The sequence below is a fragment of the Penicillium crustosum genome (genome assembly GCF_028827405.1).
Source record: "Penicillium crustosum strain IBT 35664 chromosome Unknown utg000003l_segment0_segment0, whole genome shotgun sequence".
NCBI lineage: Eukaryota > Fungi > Ascomycota > Eurotiomycetes > Eurotiales > Aspergillaceae > Penicillium > Penicillium crustosum.
In genome coordinates, this window is record NW_026623124.1 from 2,929,033 (window position 1) to 2,944,819 (window position 15,787).

At 48.4% G+C, this 15,787-nt stretch overlaps 7 protein-coding genes across 7 annotated transcripts; 3 read left to right on the top strand and 4 right to left on the bottom strand.

Annotated features, from left to right (window-relative positions):
* Positions 1-540: 540 nt before the first annotated feature.
* Positions 541-1,593, bottom strand: N7487_008186 (androgen-induced gene 1 family protein; the record flags this gene model as incomplete). The annotated part of the gene is made up of 7 exons (XM_056875916.1): positions 541-727; positions 776-935; positions 987-1,038; positions 1,092-1,284; positions 1,341-1,364; positions 1,418-1,455; positions 1,516-1,593. 7 exons carry the CDS (start codon positions 1,591-1,593, stop codon positions 541-543), a joined length of 732 nt encoding a protein of 243 aa, XP_056728104.1.
* Positions 1,594-2,411: 818 nt separating this feature from the next.
* N7487_008187 (Zn(II)2Cys6 transcription factor) lies at positions 2,412-5,076 on the top strand (the record flags this gene model as incomplete). The annotated part of the gene is made up of 5 exons (XM_056875917.1): positions 2,412-2,473; positions 2,528-2,554; positions 2,608-3,917; positions 3,970-4,928; positions 4,990-5,076. 5 exons carry the CDS (start codon positions 2,412-2,414, stop codon positions 5,074-5,076), a joined length of 2,445 nt encoding a protein of 814 aa, XP_056728105.1.
* Positions 5,077-5,780: 704 nt separating this feature from the next.
* Positions 5,781-6,914, top strand: N7487_008188 (enoyl-CoA hydratase/isomerase family protein; the record flags this gene model as incomplete). The annotated part of the gene is made up of 4 exons (XM_056875918.1): positions 5,781-6,103; positions 6,166-6,276; positions 6,356-6,712; positions 6,764-6,914. 4 exons carry the CDS (start codon positions 5,781-5,783, stop codon positions 6,912-6,914), a joined length of 942 nt encoding a protein of 313 aa, XP_056728106.1.
* Positions 6,915-7,293: 379 nt separating this feature from the next.
* On the bottom strand, positions 7,294-8,084 carry N7487_008189 (presequence translocated-associated motor subunit PAM17; the record flags this gene model as incomplete). Its single annotated transcript, XM_056875919.1, has 2 exons — positions 7,294-7,470; positions 7,542-8,084. The coding sequence occupies 2 exons, from the start codon at positions 8,082-8,084 to the stop codon at positions 7,294-7,296; spliced, it is 720 nt and encodes a 239-aa protein (XP_056728107.1).
* Positions 8,085-9,487: 1,403 nt separating this feature from the next.
* Positions 9,488-9,832, bottom strand: N7487_008190 (uncharacterized protein; the record flags this gene model as incomplete). Its single annotated transcript, XM_056875920.1, has 1 exon — positions 9,488-9,832. The coding sequence occupies one exon, from the start codon at positions 9,830-9,832 to the stop codon at positions 9,488-9,490; it is 345 nt and encodes a 114-aa protein (XP_056728108.1).
* A 1,744-nt stretch (positions 9,833-11,576) lies between these two features.
* N7487_008191 (DUF3602 domain-containing protein) lies at positions 11,577-12,180 on the top strand (the record flags this gene model as incomplete). The annotated part of the gene is made up of 3 exons (XM_056875921.1): positions 11,577-11,613; positions 11,698-11,901; positions 12,002-12,180. The coding sequence occupies 3 exons, from the start codon at positions 11,577-11,579 to the stop codon at positions 12,178-12,180; spliced, it is 420 nt and encodes a 139-aa protein (XP_056728109.1).
* Positions 12,181-12,832: 652 nt separating this feature from the next.
* N7487_008192 (uncharacterized protein) lies at positions 12,833-14,253 on the bottom strand (the record flags this gene model as incomplete). Its single annotated transcript, XM_056875922.1, has 2 exons — positions 12,833-14,020; positions 14,167-14,253. The coding sequence occupies 2 exons, from the start codon at positions 14,251-14,253 to the stop codon at positions 12,833-12,835; spliced, it is 1,275 nt and encodes a 424-aa protein (XP_056728110.1).
* Between the last annotated feature and the right edge of the window lie 1,534 nt (positions 14,254-15,787).

Sequence of the window (15,787 nt, forward strand, 5' to 3'; positions counted from 1 at the left end):
CCATTATGGCATCCATTGTGCGCACGGCTTTTATGGCGCTGTATGGGGTGATCGTCGCACGTAACCGAGTTCAGTCAGCAGCGCACGGGTACCTAAACTGCGACTGTAATCTGGGGTTAATTTATTATACCCTAGTTTGCAATAGGCACCCCATGGGGCAAGCGTTGGTTCAAAAAGCCTATGACTGGAACATTTGCTGCATAATCTTTTCGGGTGGTCGAACAGATTTCCCACCTACGCATTTGAGCTTACGGGAGTATGTTTATATTGATTTTTTTGCACGCTCGTTGTGATTTATTCATTGCGTTTAAGTTGGATCTTGATAGTATTGTAGCTAGAGTTTGCATTTGAGATATTGTGGGGTGAAATGTACATGAATGTACCCGAAAAAAAAAGGCAATAACCAAGACGCTTATGATCAATGCAATATGCCCGATTTTCCTTCTTGCAGCTACCTCGGGATTAGAAACCGCCTTAAACATGAGACGCCAAGTGAGTCCGATCAATGTAAAAACATTGTTGCAATACCAATACACGTGCCTACAGACCGTTCTTTCGCTTAATATCGCCCGGACGGGATTCCGGCTTCATGGGGTTGCCGAATCCATTGACACGTCCATGGAGCCACTTGAGAGTAACCGTGCTCAATGTCATTATGAGGGCACTGAGAGTAAATAGGCCAATACGACCTGATGTGGGCAGTGCTTCAAAGATAGGATATGGGTACCTATATTAATTAGCAGGTGACCTCGGCAGTGCAAGGTCATATACGAACCATCCATTTTGGGAGAAGCATTGCTCAATCCAGAACCAGTAGCCGAAGGCGATAGTGCTAGATAACCCTAGTGCGGGGAGTACAGTGACCGTCCAGGGTGGGGACAAGAGCAGCAGGTCAACCAACATCACCACCGACGGTGTTGCGTGGAAGCTGATATCTATAAATTTGTTAGTAGGGGAATCCCAAAATGTACTTTCCACAGACATACCGGCATGAAGGGGTATGAAAAGATCTTCGGGAATCACCAAACGCTCATCAATCTATACTTGGATTAGTGGGAATTTCATATTGGGCATCTCGTCGAATCGCTTACCGAACGAAGACCCCAGTACAAAACACTGATCACAACCTCAAGGGGTGCACTGCATATCGATAGTATGTTTTTGATCAGGAACAGTCGCCGGGACGAGGTAATATCTGCTAGTAATGCGACCGCAAATGTGAGTGTTGACAACGATAGGCCAATCACGGTCAGATATTGAAAATGCCAACCATATGCTTCATTACTGTCAAATATAAAGTTTAGCGTGGTTTCCAATATCCAAACTAGACAGGGGCTTACGCTTGGTTAGGGTTTTCGTGCATGCTTCAAGAATGTCAGCAAACCCCTCAAAGTACAGTTTCATAGAGGATCCATACTATTTGAATGACCACAAAAAGCTCGAAAGTCCGACCAACTGGAAAACAACCCATTAGTGCTGGACCAAAATGTAAACTGAAAGGACCACGGTACGTACATGAACCACAGCTGACAAGCCCCGTGAAGGGCTCGGCATCCACTGCAGCGGATGCCTATCGATGAGAGATTTGGCCATATTGGGAAACAAAGTAGAACTCAAGCGCTTTAAAGTCCTACTTTAATGTTCAACCTAGAAAGTAACTCCTCCAAATATGCTATCAAAGCGCAGCTCAAGGGACCAATGTACATCTAAGGAACTGCCCAGATGGAAGCTATGACGTTTGGTTGAAGGTGTGAGTCCACGTGACAGGTAGCGGCTTCTGGCGGGAAATTCCGGTTTCCCGCGGTATGCCGCTCGATATCGGATTATAACATAACCCGGCTGATTCATCGTTTCTTATCTCGGCCATGTGCTTCCCCACACTTTTAGTCTGCCGAAAGACAACCTTCATCTTTGCATCAAGATTGGGGCTTTTGCTGTGAATTTGTGCTATTTCTCTGCACAGTGAAGTCAGTCGACTACCTAGCGGGTCAATTGAACATATTCAGCAGAGTCGTCTTCTATTTGACGTCTTGTTCCATATCTAAGGTCGTGAAGATCGACACTACCCTGCTCATTGTCGGCTTCTCTTACCCATTGCTGAAGGGCAGTGGGATTCAAAACTTTCCTGGCACATCTCCCTCCCATACCTCGATGTGCTTGTATACCAGGTGTGGGTGTCTGGTCGATTATCGCTTTATCGCTACTTGGGGTCAATCAGGATCGAAGCGCAGAAAGCGTGACAGCTCCGACGTGCTTTCAGCGTAAGCGAAAGGCTCGATTAGATTGACACAGACTTGAAAATACCAAATCTGTATGGCGGTGAAACAATACATTGTGACCTTTGGCTATCTCGAGCCTCTGTTATTTTGAATTGTCTCTGCGGTACTCGACCAGGCGCCCCCTGACGTGCAATGCCTCGTCCTAGAAGGCCTGGTGCACCAGAACCGAAGCGTCGGAGCCGTAAGGGATGCTGGTACGTTGTTTAAATATCAATACAAGCTTTTGCCAAGACTAACTATCGAACTAGGCCGTGCAAAGCACGCAAGGTAAAATGGTGAGAAGCACAATCCCTGCATGATACTCATGTGGCTAACACTATCTATGTAGTGGTGAGGAGAAACCAGCATGTCTTAATTGCCAGCGACAAGGTGACCCTTGCGACTATAGCGTTCGTCTGAACTGGGGAGGAAGGACGAAACGCATGTCAATTGACTCGCCGAATTCACAATCGAGTGGGTATGGAGGAGCTGTAATTGGATTCACGGACTCATTCGCTATCAACAATCTGAGCCCGACTTCGTTCCCAACTCCAACAAGCAACAACCCTGCAGATGGATTTCTTAACATTCATCCCGGAGACTTGACTTCGCCGAGAGCGATGTCTCCAAGTACACCAGCACCAGTGGGCCTTTTCGAATCCCCCAGGCTCGGCTCATGCTCTGAAGGGGTGACATCGCCGGGCCAATTAGAGCCTCGGTTCTCCTCAACCTGGGCGGAACAATCTCCTCCATTGACGACAGCAGTATCCTCGGCGCCTTTGTTGCAATATCAATTTGGACAGCAGAGTTTTGATACCCCGCCATATCTGGATTCGGTAGATCAGACATCTGGCCTCAGATCACTCTCTGCCTTTGCATTCCATACAAACTCTGTCTCACAGCCAGTCTCATACCTACGCCACCCTGTAGATGCTTCCAGTCATTGCTTGGATCCATCTCGTGATGAAAGCCACCTTTCTCGAGAGTCCCCTGATAACCAGAGCATGCATATTGGCCCCGGGTCTGGGACAGGGCAAAACGGATCCTCAAACAGCCGACAGGATACCGATGGCCTGTCCTCCATGCTTTTCGATTCACACAGAGTGTCGATTGCTGAAAATGACGCAACCACATCTCCGAGGCTCCACGAGACAACCAGCAACATGGGCTCTATACATGACTATCACAATGAATTAACTCCGGATCATCAGGCATTGACAGAGAGCAATCATGAAGCTGATCAGACATCCCACGAGTCTTCAATGGCCCGGAGCAAATGGCAAACATATCTGAATAGTGTAACCGACAATTATGGATTGGACTCCGGGCGCCCTGATCAGGATCTGACTTTTAACAACGACCATGCTGCCATAGATATCAACTACGCGTTGGATTTGATCAGTTCTCGGCGACGGAATGAAGACCCCTCGCAGACAAAAACCGCTCAACCTGACCCCGAACCACAGGTCCAGTTTTGTAGTGGCTACTATGCTTCCCCCGTACCCATCAATGTCCCGAGGTACTTGTCTCCGCTTCCGTCATCCCTGCTGGAGAACCCTATCAATTTGATGTACTTCCATCATTTCCTGAACCACACTGCTCGGATGCTTGTCCCGCACAACTGTGATAATAATCCGTTTATCTCAGTTTTGCCATCAAGTGAGTTGTACTGCTATATGTTCTGTGATCTTTTAGAAAGCTGACCGGATAGTGGCAATCGGTGATTCCAATCTCCTCAATTTGCTGCTTGCATACTCCGCTAGTCATCGTGCTCGATACCTAGGTCATCCTGAGCCCGCTAATCGAATTGCTCACTGGGTCAGCCAGGTTTTCCCAACCCTGCGTATGGCATTGGAGTCATCCAGTGAAAACATTACTGACAGTCACCTGGCCACGGCCATTATGCTTTTGTCATTAAAGATCGTTTCTCCAAGGACATTTGAAGTGCCGATTACCTGGAAGAGTCACCTGAAGCTTGCTCGTGATTTATTCCTTGCACGGAGCGAAAGCATGGCGCAGCCTGGGAACAGGATCGGGGCATTCTTCGCCCGCTGGTTGGGCTACCTCGACACAATGGGAGCTTTATCTTGTCGACAAGCCGGTCCTCCGCTAATGATATACCATTCCATCTTAACGGCTTGCTCTGCGCCCGATGGTCATGATGAGTTTGGTGTTGACTGCTTCACCGGCTTCACTCCTCGCACTGGAGTATTTCTGATCCGTCTCGCACGGCTGGTGCAGGAATGTGACAATCAGCGCTTCGACGAAATGGGCAACTTCCGACATGACTGGCATCCATCTACAGAAGTGGTCCTGGAAGCGCAATCCGTGCTTGGTGATATCGACGGGATCGGCGATCGTGCTTATACTAGCCCGGAACACCATCATGGCGTCGAATCCTCGGACATGATAGCCATCGAGGAGGCCTTCCGGTTTGCCGGTCTCCTGCATCTCCATCGCCGTGTCCTTGGATCTCCGCCTGACTCCTTCCCCGTGAAGGAGGTCTTGCGCAAGCTCATTGACGCCCTCGGACGCATGCGCCCTGGTGCAGCCACTGAAGTCTGCTCCTTGTTCCCGCTCTTCACGGCTGGTTGTGAATCCAGAGACTCGGTTCAAAAGGATAAGCTTTTGGAGAGGTTCCTATTATTGGAGAGCTCAGGCATGAAACAGGTACGCTTCTATACTGGTCTGGGCTTCGTTTGGACGTATTTGCTGACATTGTACTTACTAGATTCAAAATGCACGTCAATTGATGCAACACTGCTGGGATGAGAATCTACCCTGGATTGCCCTGGCTAGTGGTCAATTCCTAGGTTAGAGTCGGATCCTTCCCGGTTTGAACAAATTGGGTGGCCTTGCCAGCCTTGGTTTCCAGACTCTAGGTTCTCCCGACTTCTGGCAATAGTTTGAGCTATGATGGAGCATTATATATAGTATGAAGATACAACAGGGTTAATAATTCCCTCGTCTTCTAACCTTAGAAGTTCCTAAGAAAGCGAGACATCGTGCGATGCCCCAAAGGTTTGCCGTTTAGCGTGTTAGATTTGTCCTTCTCTTCTACTATCTATATCCTGTCACCCTCTATCTCTACCTTCCGCTACATATTCCTATTACTATCCTCTGCTTGCCACTAAACTAAATCACCATGTCCATTCCACGACTGGCCAGCATTTTGCATTACACGGGCCCAAATTTCAAGTTGCATAGAACAATTCGTTCTAATATATGTATATAGGTTTGTATCTACTTCTAATATACCTCGGATAAGGATGTGAAACAGACTGCACCCTTGCCCCGGTGTAAGCCAGTATTGAAATTCACGACCCCGCAGCGGGGTGATGGTGATCCCCCAGCTTTCTCCACGCCAAGCCTGTCCAGCCGAGCCGCGGCTTAGAATGTAGGCTGTTTATTATTATTGAAGTGTTGAAATATATAACCGAGAGATGGTATATATGAAGGTTGCAGTCTAGCACATGGACTATATCTACTTGAACAAAAAATATATACTTCCCTACATCCATCATGATCTTCGATCCTAGTCCTATTGAGCTTCCATCTTCTTACGAAAAGGTCGAAACAACCGGCCATGTTGTCGTCTCTCACTACCCCCTGGGCACGCCTGCAGTCACCCCCGTCGTCATCGTAACCCTTAATCGTCCTGCTAAACATAATGCATTCACCCCACAAATGGTCGTGGACTTCGAGAAGCTCTTCCCGATGTTCGATGTCGACGAGCGCGTGAAAGTTGTCGTTTTGACAGGCGCAGGGAAGACATTCTGCGCTGGTGCAGACCTTGAGATTGGTTTCGGCGGTGGTAGGGGCAGGACGGCGGACCATCGTGACGGGTAAGAGAATGCCCATCCGGTAGTCCGATATATATATAATCTTGCTAAGTAACCCAACACAGTGGTGGACGAGTGGTACTGGCGATCCATAGATGCCGCAAGCCAACAATTGTAGCAATGCAAGGCTCAGCCGTTGGAGTCGGTATGACTATGTCGCTTCCAGCGATTATCCGGTACGTCAATTGCACGCCAGAAAAATACACCCACCAGAGAGAGCCCTTTGGTTAACATACATATCTCTTGTGCTTTTAGAATTGGATATGAAAAAGGCAAATACGGCTTCGTCTTTGCCCGCCGAGGTATAACTCTAGAATCATGCTCCTCATACTTCCTCCCCCGTCTCGTCGGCCACTCAAATGCCGGCTACCTTGTTAGCACGGGAGGAGTCTTCCCGCCTACATCCAAGCACTTCGGCGACCTTTTCAATGAGATCCTCCCGGACCCATCGCAGGTCCTGCCGCGCGCTCTCGAGCTAGCCACTGATATTGCCGAGAATGTGAGCCCGGCTTCGTCGTACCTCAATCGTGCGCTTATGTGGCGCGATACTGGGTCGGCGGAGGCTGCTCATCTCATCGAGTCGAAGGTCATCAATCATATGTTTGGATCAGAGTAAGTGAAATTCATAAAGAGTCTGGCTGCGGATACTTACTATCACACAAGGGACCAGAAGGAGGGCGTTTCGGCGTTCTTTGAGAAACGAAAGCCGAACTTCAAGGCTAACCTTGATGACAACCCGCCGCCCAGTGTGCCGTGGTGGACGGAGGTTGATACTGGCCGGAATCCTAAAGCAAAGGCGCCTTCAAAGCTGTAAATCCAAAGCCTGACATTTTAAATGGTAATAGCGAGGCCAGTACTTTTGAAGAGGTGGAGAATAGGGGATGTTAATAATTGAGGATAGCACTTTCGGGTTTCACTTAGTGCACACAAGACTGTCCAAAGGATACAAGTCTTAACAATGTTACGAAAATACGCAATAAATTGACCGTATTATCAAAGGTCATTCCCAATACATTGCAATGCCCCAGCTACCAAGACCGCTAATGATATTGTAACAAAATAAACACCGGCCCGGACAAAAAAAGAAAGTCACCAGATTTGGTTTTGAACAGAAACTAGAGTTTCAACCATATTGACATGAATAAAAAAAAATGCTCCAATATCACAGAGAAAAGAGAGAAAGAGAAAAGAAATTAGGCAATGAAGTTGCGGCGCTTGCGGTTGTAAGCCCTCTGGTCTTTCAACCAGGTTCTGTAACCCGCCACGCTGCCAATTTTCTCGCCGTAGTAATCGGGGACGGGGTTAGAGATCGAGTTGGTGGAGGGATCGACACGGAACCGGCGAATGCGATCAAAGAACTCCTTCTCTTTCTACACAACGAAAACAAACCACATTAGCACAGACCAGACATAAACCGCCACTTTGTTTTGCGACTACTCACCGTATTGACAGAGGGCTTGTACTTCCTGTAAACAAGTCCCCAAATACCATTTCCGAGAGCCGGTCCAAGAAGCCATCCGACAGCACCGCATGCGGCGGTCGCCAATCCCAGGACAACAAATGGATCGAGGCCCATAACCGTAGCGCCGAGATGTTCAAGATCCTGTCCGGACAGAACCTGCACGCCGACTGTGGTGCTGATAGCGGAGCTGGCAACTGAAGAAACAAGGGAGTATCGGCGGCGGGAAGCGCGGAGCTTGAAGAAGGAGTCCCAGTCGAGCTTGACTTCCTTGTTGGCAGGTGCTGAGGTCGAGTTTGCGCGCAGAGCAATGGATGATGGCGACACGGCCTTGGCGCGTGGCCGGGAGTCCAGGTTCAATGTTGCGGCGGCCGGACGAGCTGTCGTAGAGCTAAGGCGTGTGAGCTGCTTGGAAGTGGTCTGATGGAGAGGACGAAGGGCGCCAGCGAGCGAGGGCGCGGCGGGGTTTAGTCGGCCAAGAGACATAGCTGTGCGGATGGACATGCTGATGGGATTGGCGTTCATTTTGGTGAGGAACTGGAATTGGCTTAATTGCAGATTCCAAGTCTTGCAGAGGTGAAGTGAGAATCGGAGGTGGAGCCGGGTTATGTAAGCGGAAAGGGTCCGCGACTGTAAGGGCGACCATCGACATTCACGATGTGATATGTCAGGAAATAAGTCGTACCTCGAATTGCTTAGAGAACATGGTTAATACGGCGATACAAGAGTACTACAAGATAAATTGCTGATGAGAAGAAAAAGTCGATTCTTCAAAACGCAAGGGGCTGTCTGTAGCAAGTCTAGGTCTGGTATCTCAGGTATTCTTAGGGGCAGTCCAGTGTTGGACAGAGAGTGAAATCCTCGTGGTCATTGAGCTGACGAGAGCAACATTGTCGCAAATCACGGCGGAGTAAATCGGCCCCTCACGCATAGGATGGTATAGGAAGGGGTAAACTTCCGCACAATTCCATTAACTTTCCGGTCGACCTGGTTATGGGGCAGTCGTACGTAGAGTAGCCGCTCATAGGCATAAGTCCGACGTTTGCAAAGGCCCATCGTGCGTCTTCAATTATCCGGGCCCAAGTTCCTGTATACTCGCATCAGTTTCCATCGATATAACCTGTAACAGATGCTCTTAGAAAAGCATATCTTTACCTAGGTTATCTTTAGCCCATGTACAGTTGTACATGATAGGGTACAAGCCATTCAGGGCCAATTCACTTAAGATAACGCACCATCTAGCATACATAGCCGTCATGGGAATGTAGAAGTTTCGGGTGGCTATGCGATTGGGGGTAACGCTTATAAATGATAAGAACAAGCCAGTATGTCGTGGTCCCCCAGAATGGGACCCCATTATGGAAGAAGCTTTGAAGCATAAATTTTGACCCCTCTAATGGACTTTTGGGGTCCCAGGAAGGATTCAAACCTCGCTTGATGAACTGAATGGCTCGGAAATTTCTGGAGCTCAATTTGCTCCAGAGGCAGGTCATTAGGCGCTATGCGCACTGCGGAAGATGACTGGGTGTTTTGTTGGGTTGCAGGTAATATAGGTGGTGCGATGTATAATACGAAGAGAACTCTTGACTAGCAAAGAGATGCCGATTATAATTGATAGTTAGTTATTTAGAGAGAAACGGACAGGTGCCAATTCAACAGACCACCTTGGAAGAGATTGATTGATTTATATATGCTGATTCTGCCAGGCCTAGTCCATTGGGCAGAAATAGTGAGCAAATAGGAGAATGAAACAACCTTCGTTTTGTAGGGATATATTCGGAAAGGGCCGAAAGTGCTAAAGCTAATACGATATGCATGAACTCCTTTTACCGAGCTATAGTTCAGAAATGGCTAGAGCATATATGTCAAAGTCCGCCGCCCGCTTTCATTTTGCTCTGAGTAGATGGAGTAGCTGTCTTAGTTGAGAATTATCTGGATACTGCATCCGCAACAAAACCGAAATCGATGAATGAGACAACCATCTCTGATGCTAGATCAATTTGCGCTACCCGGCCATCGGAGAGTTTAGGCGCTTCCAATATGTGCCTTAGTGCACTCGAGGACAAACTTAATAATCGACTTGCGCGTATCCACATCACGGTGTTGTCACCAGGTTCGACGTCGAATGGTTCTGCCCGGGGCAGACGGACTTTATCGAGAAGCCCGCGTAGGATATGCTTGACGGTGCCGTCCTTGCGGAAGCGTATATGTAGGTCTGACGCCGCCAGCCTATCTTCGTACTCGTGGCGTGCGCACGTCGCATCAAGAGACATACGGATAATCTGCCGGTTTTCTGGGGTATATAGCTCTGTGTCAAATCAGTCGGCTGACAGCTACCGGAGGGGAAACATTGAGCTAACAAGGGCAAAAGTGTCGCACATCACGGCAAAGAAAATTGGCTCACCATACACAGAGGTAAGAGCGTGACCAATGTTAGTGTGTACGGGAAATCCGACTACCTTCGTAGTGGGCATGTCGATTTCCCCATTGGCTAATTACGGGTTATATGTGAGGTGAGAGTTTCTTACTTCAGGACTGAAGTGCCGCATCGTGCGAGAGTATAGAAGAGGAATCGACCTTACTTCTCCGATAGAGGCGTCGGGTAGGAAGGCGTTTCAGTCGAGGACGTCATGTCAGGCTTCACGCTAGCTAGCATTAGGGCTAACCATAGAGCGGGGATGGCGGGAGTGAGGAGAAGGTAAGGTGAAGGGCAGTGGAAAGTGGGTGTTTGAGGAAGTCACGCACAAAGGTAATAGTTGCTGCGTATCAGTCGTAGGTCTAGTCTTACCTTCTTACACCATCACCTCAATCTCACATTCAACCATGCACTTCGACGTGGCCCTCTCGGCCCATCTTGTCAGACTGTAACTTGGTGACCTGGTACTGCTTCTGCAAACACCACTTCCACCCAGATCATTTGTCGGCTTATTCCAGTTCAACAGCAATCTCGACCCAGTGCTAATGCAGTTTATGCACCTTTTTCTCAACCTAAACCTAGCAAGACCACCCTTCAGGGGTCCTATAATAGAGTGCAACAGTCTGTTCACAAATACCTTATTAAAGATCAGCACTTTCCATGGAGGCAAACATACTATGTCTAAGGAATGTTAGTTGGGAGATGATGGTAATGATATCTTTCGATGAATGATTGATTCGGGTACTAGTAACTATATAACCCTCATCGCTCAGTCTTCGTCAGCTTTCAAGACTTTATGTTACCAGCTCTCGCTGTCACTGGCGACGTCTTCCACACCGGAGGTTACGGGTTATGGCGATGTTATATTTCAGCTGGCATCTCATGTTTGGTTGTGAATAAACTGGCACATATATATGCCCAAAGTATATAAGTTGTATGGCCTGATACATACCAATGTGGGTTTTCCTTAGCTGATTAATCGGTCACATTCTTATGACAGGAGAAGCCGCAAATTGCTTATCTCTACAAGCAAAAGTACCAGGTTACCTGCTACATTGTATTGACTGGGCCTAGTTAGTAGAATGTATGGTATGAAGGCTGGTGATGGCCAGGCTGACTTTGGTGAAGGGAATGGGGATGTTAATGATAGCCAACCTATTCCATTATGCACTGAGGTCAATAGAAAGTGCAATGCATGCCATTTGATTAGAGTTCACCCCGGATTAGGATGGCGCCTAAGAGAGCTGATAAGGAAGACCCTGACCTCATTGGCTTAGCGCGGAAATAAGTTCAGATATCTATGAGCTCATAGATATAGAATATAAGAATATGAGAATATGAGAACCTTGGAATAAGAAATACATAAAATATAAGATAGAAATTAAATATTGGACAGAGATAAGTATATATTTGTATCCCTACTATGTCCATACTTGGTAGTGTCAAAGAGCCAAAAAAAAAAAAAAAAGTCTGTCGTCATTTGGCGAATTGCGAATTGCGAATTTCTCCCCACAGCACAGCTCCCTTGGCCCCATTCAAACTTCAAACTTCCGTTTTTGAAGCCCCCCAACTCCCCAGTCTTTGATCTTCTTGTCTACACAATGTCAAGAAACATCTCCTATGGCCGCGGAGGCGCGGGTATGTGACAACCCCTCCCCCTTCCGCGATCTCTCACAACGCGCCACATCAGTCAGTCCATTAAACTAACCCACTATACCCCAGGTAACATAACCCGGCAACAACCCGCGCCCTCACCAAAAGACCTCGTCACACCAACCATCAAGCAAGAAGTCTATACAACAGGCCGCGGCGGCTCAGGAAACATGGTACACAATGACCCAGAGCGACCAGAAATTGCGCGCGAGAGCCAAGACGTCGAGTCACCGCCTCTGCGCGCCCAGCAGATCCCCCACCACACAGGCCGAGGTATGTTTAACCCATGACAAGATATAGAGCCCATACAACCTGGGATCTTTTCCCAAGGTTACGAACGCTATAGCCGCTAACGGATATGCTATTTCCATAGGCGGCGCCGCAAATGCTTATATCCCTACTCCTGAAGAGGAAGAGCATGAGAAAAAGATCCAGGAGCAGGAGGCGGAGCTTATTCGTGTGCGCACGCAATCTAAGGATCGTGTTAGGGAGCTTGAACAGGAGAGGCAGGAGTTGCGGAGGGATTCTCCCGCTTCTTCTTCCTCTTCTTAAGCTGGTTATGGCGATTTAGGGTGGGGTGGATTGGGTTTGCGATTGATTTATTCTTTGTTGAGAGGGCTCGATGAAGGCTGATGTTCGGTCTGGAATTGGCCGTGAAGAATATTTGCTTTTTTTCTTTGGCTGCAGTGTCGATCCGGGAAGAGGTGATTGTCCGAGCAGAAACCACTGCGGGCAGTGCTGCTTCGAATGCGAGGATCTTCTTTTCTTTTTCCATCGGGCTATCGATCGGACTTCTGGGTTTGTGGTCTTTGCTTTTTCTTTCTTTTCTTTTCTTTTCTTTTCTTTTCTTCGCACGGTTTCTCCAATCGGCGTTCCCGGCTTCATATACTCGGGAAGCAATAGAATACCGGGAAAGGAACGGCGCTTCGGATATATTTGGGCGGGATTGTGTTTTTCCTCTATTGACATACGCTTGGATGTGTATTGCAACGATAATCTGTGTTTCCCGGAATTGTTTCCTAAAAACCGAGAAATGATATACTTCCCATGACAAGCGATCCTTGTCTCAATTGAAAAAAACTATGCTATGTACAATTAAATATCTATGCTAATTACACGCTTCATTGTCTCATTAGATGCATTACTCACGCTCAATCAAGCCACTTGAAAACGGTACCACACAAGAAAATGTAAAACCCCGTCATCAAAAGCTAAGCGGGGATACCACTCGCACGCACGCATCAGTCCTCGGAAGGAAACATCCCGTCGCATCGATCGGCCAGTTAATAAGATCTTGCCACTCCGGTTCAAGGGTATCCCCAATCTCCTGCAGAATCCTATTCCCCCAATCGCCCATCCACCACGAACTCCTGAGATGATGCAGAATAACCGAATAATGCGCCAGAACAACAAGCGCAAATGGCTGGCGTGCCTCAAGCAGCTCTAGAAACTCCGCGGGGATACGGAAACTCCACCAAAACGCAAATACCTTCGGCTCGCCACCCTTCATCAACTGCTCAAGCGCGTGGCTGAGATGTTCAATGGCCGAGTCATACAGGTCCGTCTCGTGCGTCGCATCTCGCATGGCCTCTATGTCATTCTGTCGTTGCAATGAGAGAACCACTAGTCGCGACATGTCCGGCATTGTTGGGAGTGGGTCTTCGGGGTGGAAGAGCGGGTCCAGCTCGCTCGTTGTGATGCGTTCCATCGAGGCCAGCAGGATGCTGACTAGCCACCGGGTTAGCCGGAATACCTCGAAGAACTCGTCCAGCACGTCGGGCAGCTCTTCGTCTGAGTCATTTTCGCTGTCGATTTGACAGAAGCCGAAGGTGAAGACGATCATTATGCAGCACAGCGCGAAGGTCGCTTGGCTTTCTGATTCTGGTGCGTCTTCATCGACCTCGACGTGAATACCTGCTAGTGCTTGTGCTTGGTACAAGCGCGCTGTTTCAAGGTGCCGCCAGCGTCGGGAAGATGTACTTGTTGAGGCGAGGTGCAGCGCTGAGAGGGCTAGGATGCCTTGGCGAAGGGCTGGATAGCGGAGAGAGAGCTGGGGGATGGTTGTTTGCCATATTTGTTCGGAGGCCGGGTCCCCTGCCATAGATTTGTAGGTTGTTGTGCACCAGTGCATCATCAGTTCGAGGTCTTTTAGGTGAAGGGTTTCTTCGATGTGGGTTGAAAGGCATGTTGGTGGGTGCTCTTGTCGGGGTTGACGATTTGACTGCGAGGGCGAGGACTCTGTTATGGGTGTTGGAGGTGATGAGGAAATGCTAGTTGAGGGAAGGAAAGACCCAGGCTTGCTATCTAGCCGGGTCAATCGGGGCCGAGGCGGATACTGGCTGAGCATATTGCGATCCAGGCAATGCACACAGGTTGAGCTCTGTTCCTTATACTGTGAGGATTGGGTTAGCGAGGACATGTGGGGGAGGTGGCAGGAGTCAGAGAGGGAGAGGAGCAATGGGGACTAGACCCTCCATATATCAATTGAAAGCTCTGATATGGGTAGGGCCCAGAAGCCTTAAGCAGGGGGTGTCATACTCTAACGCGCCGGTCAATTTGCATACTTGTCTGGCGTCGCTTATTCGACCGCTTATTCCAGGAGGATGCTGAGTCGCATAGTTGCATTGTAGAGTGAATGTTTATTTGATTCGGGGGTTGCAGTGAACTTGAATCATAGTCCTCCAAATATCACCCGAAGGAGAAAGGAGGATTTCCTGATATCATGAAAAAGTCATATCAGCGAAGCGGTGGGGGTGGGGGGGATTAGGTGTTATTATTTTGATATGTCCATTTTGCCAAATCGGCATTCAATGCACCAAATAGGTAAGAGTGGCGCTGTGTCCCAAATCGGTAAATGCAGGATGGCTCGTGCTTCATATGACATAATCTACTGCCCACCCGCCGGCGGGGCCGCCGTATTCGCGATATGTAACTGAACCGTTCATAGCCAACTTGGTTTCTGTGCCTACCCAAGTATATCCATACTAGGTCTAATAAATCTCTGGGGTATTCAGCTCTTTGAATATTCAAGGTCGAATCCTTTTTTGCTCGTTTAAAAGCTCAAACTTCTGATGTTCTCGTATTCCAAACCATATTCCAAAGCAAAACGGCAAAGCGGATGTGTTATGCGGGATATTCTCTTACCAAATACCTAGGTACTTACCCTGGAGTCCACTTATGCAAGAGATATTCGGGACTCTATCCTAGGAGGGTATAAGCACAAGCTAGAGTGACTTAGCGACATTCCAGAAAAATAAATGAAAATGCACTTTAACTGTTTCCCGCAACCCCCACTAGCCCCACTAGCCCCTAGAACAATCCACGCTAAATCCTCTTTGGGACTAGTAATATGGAGCCAGTCAAGTCTATCCGAAATAAGTTTCGCTCGACGAGCGATGCTTTTCCCCGATCGGGGAAGACGCACGCGCTTGGACCTTTTGTTCCATGCACTTTGTGCATGCCCAGTGTGGGCACATCTCGGGTACATCCATGGATATCTTTATCCTAGCCCGTGATCTTTCCATGCCCTAAGCTCATTTCCGATTAGCACAGTTTCGCCTGACCTCTCTCTAGGACTGTCTTATTTCCTATTTAGGAAAGCTACTAGAATTGGTTATCGCGTGGCATTCCCATCGGACTAAGTTTTTACCCGTTTGGATAATTGCCCCCCACAGCCGCGGGCTCCGCATGGCCCTGCCTACGTATACGGAGTACGACTTCGAATTCCAAATGGAAATATTTTGGAATGCCCAGATTGTATTGATCGGTCAGCTTTACTCCCCTTTTACTTATTTCACTCAATGGAGCCTCGAATATTTGAGCAGGCCAGATCCTTCCGTGACAAAACATGCATTTCAAAGAACTTACCCCCTTATCACACCCACTAAAGGTGATAAACACGCCACCCCCTAGGCCCCCCGGGGCCTAGTTGTTACAACATAGTTCGCATGCAATCTACCCCAGGGCCCTGTCAGGCGGACCGCCCTTCAGAATTTTCTTTGTCTGGATCTTGGAACCCTTGTACATAGTTTTTGACTGGGGTACTCTGCTTTAGCGTCATTTAGTAAATGGGTAAATGGCGTGATTGCTGATCATGCTGACCTCGAGGCTACCCACCCCTCTTGAGTCCGAGATGCAGGGCAACACCTCATTTTCTCAC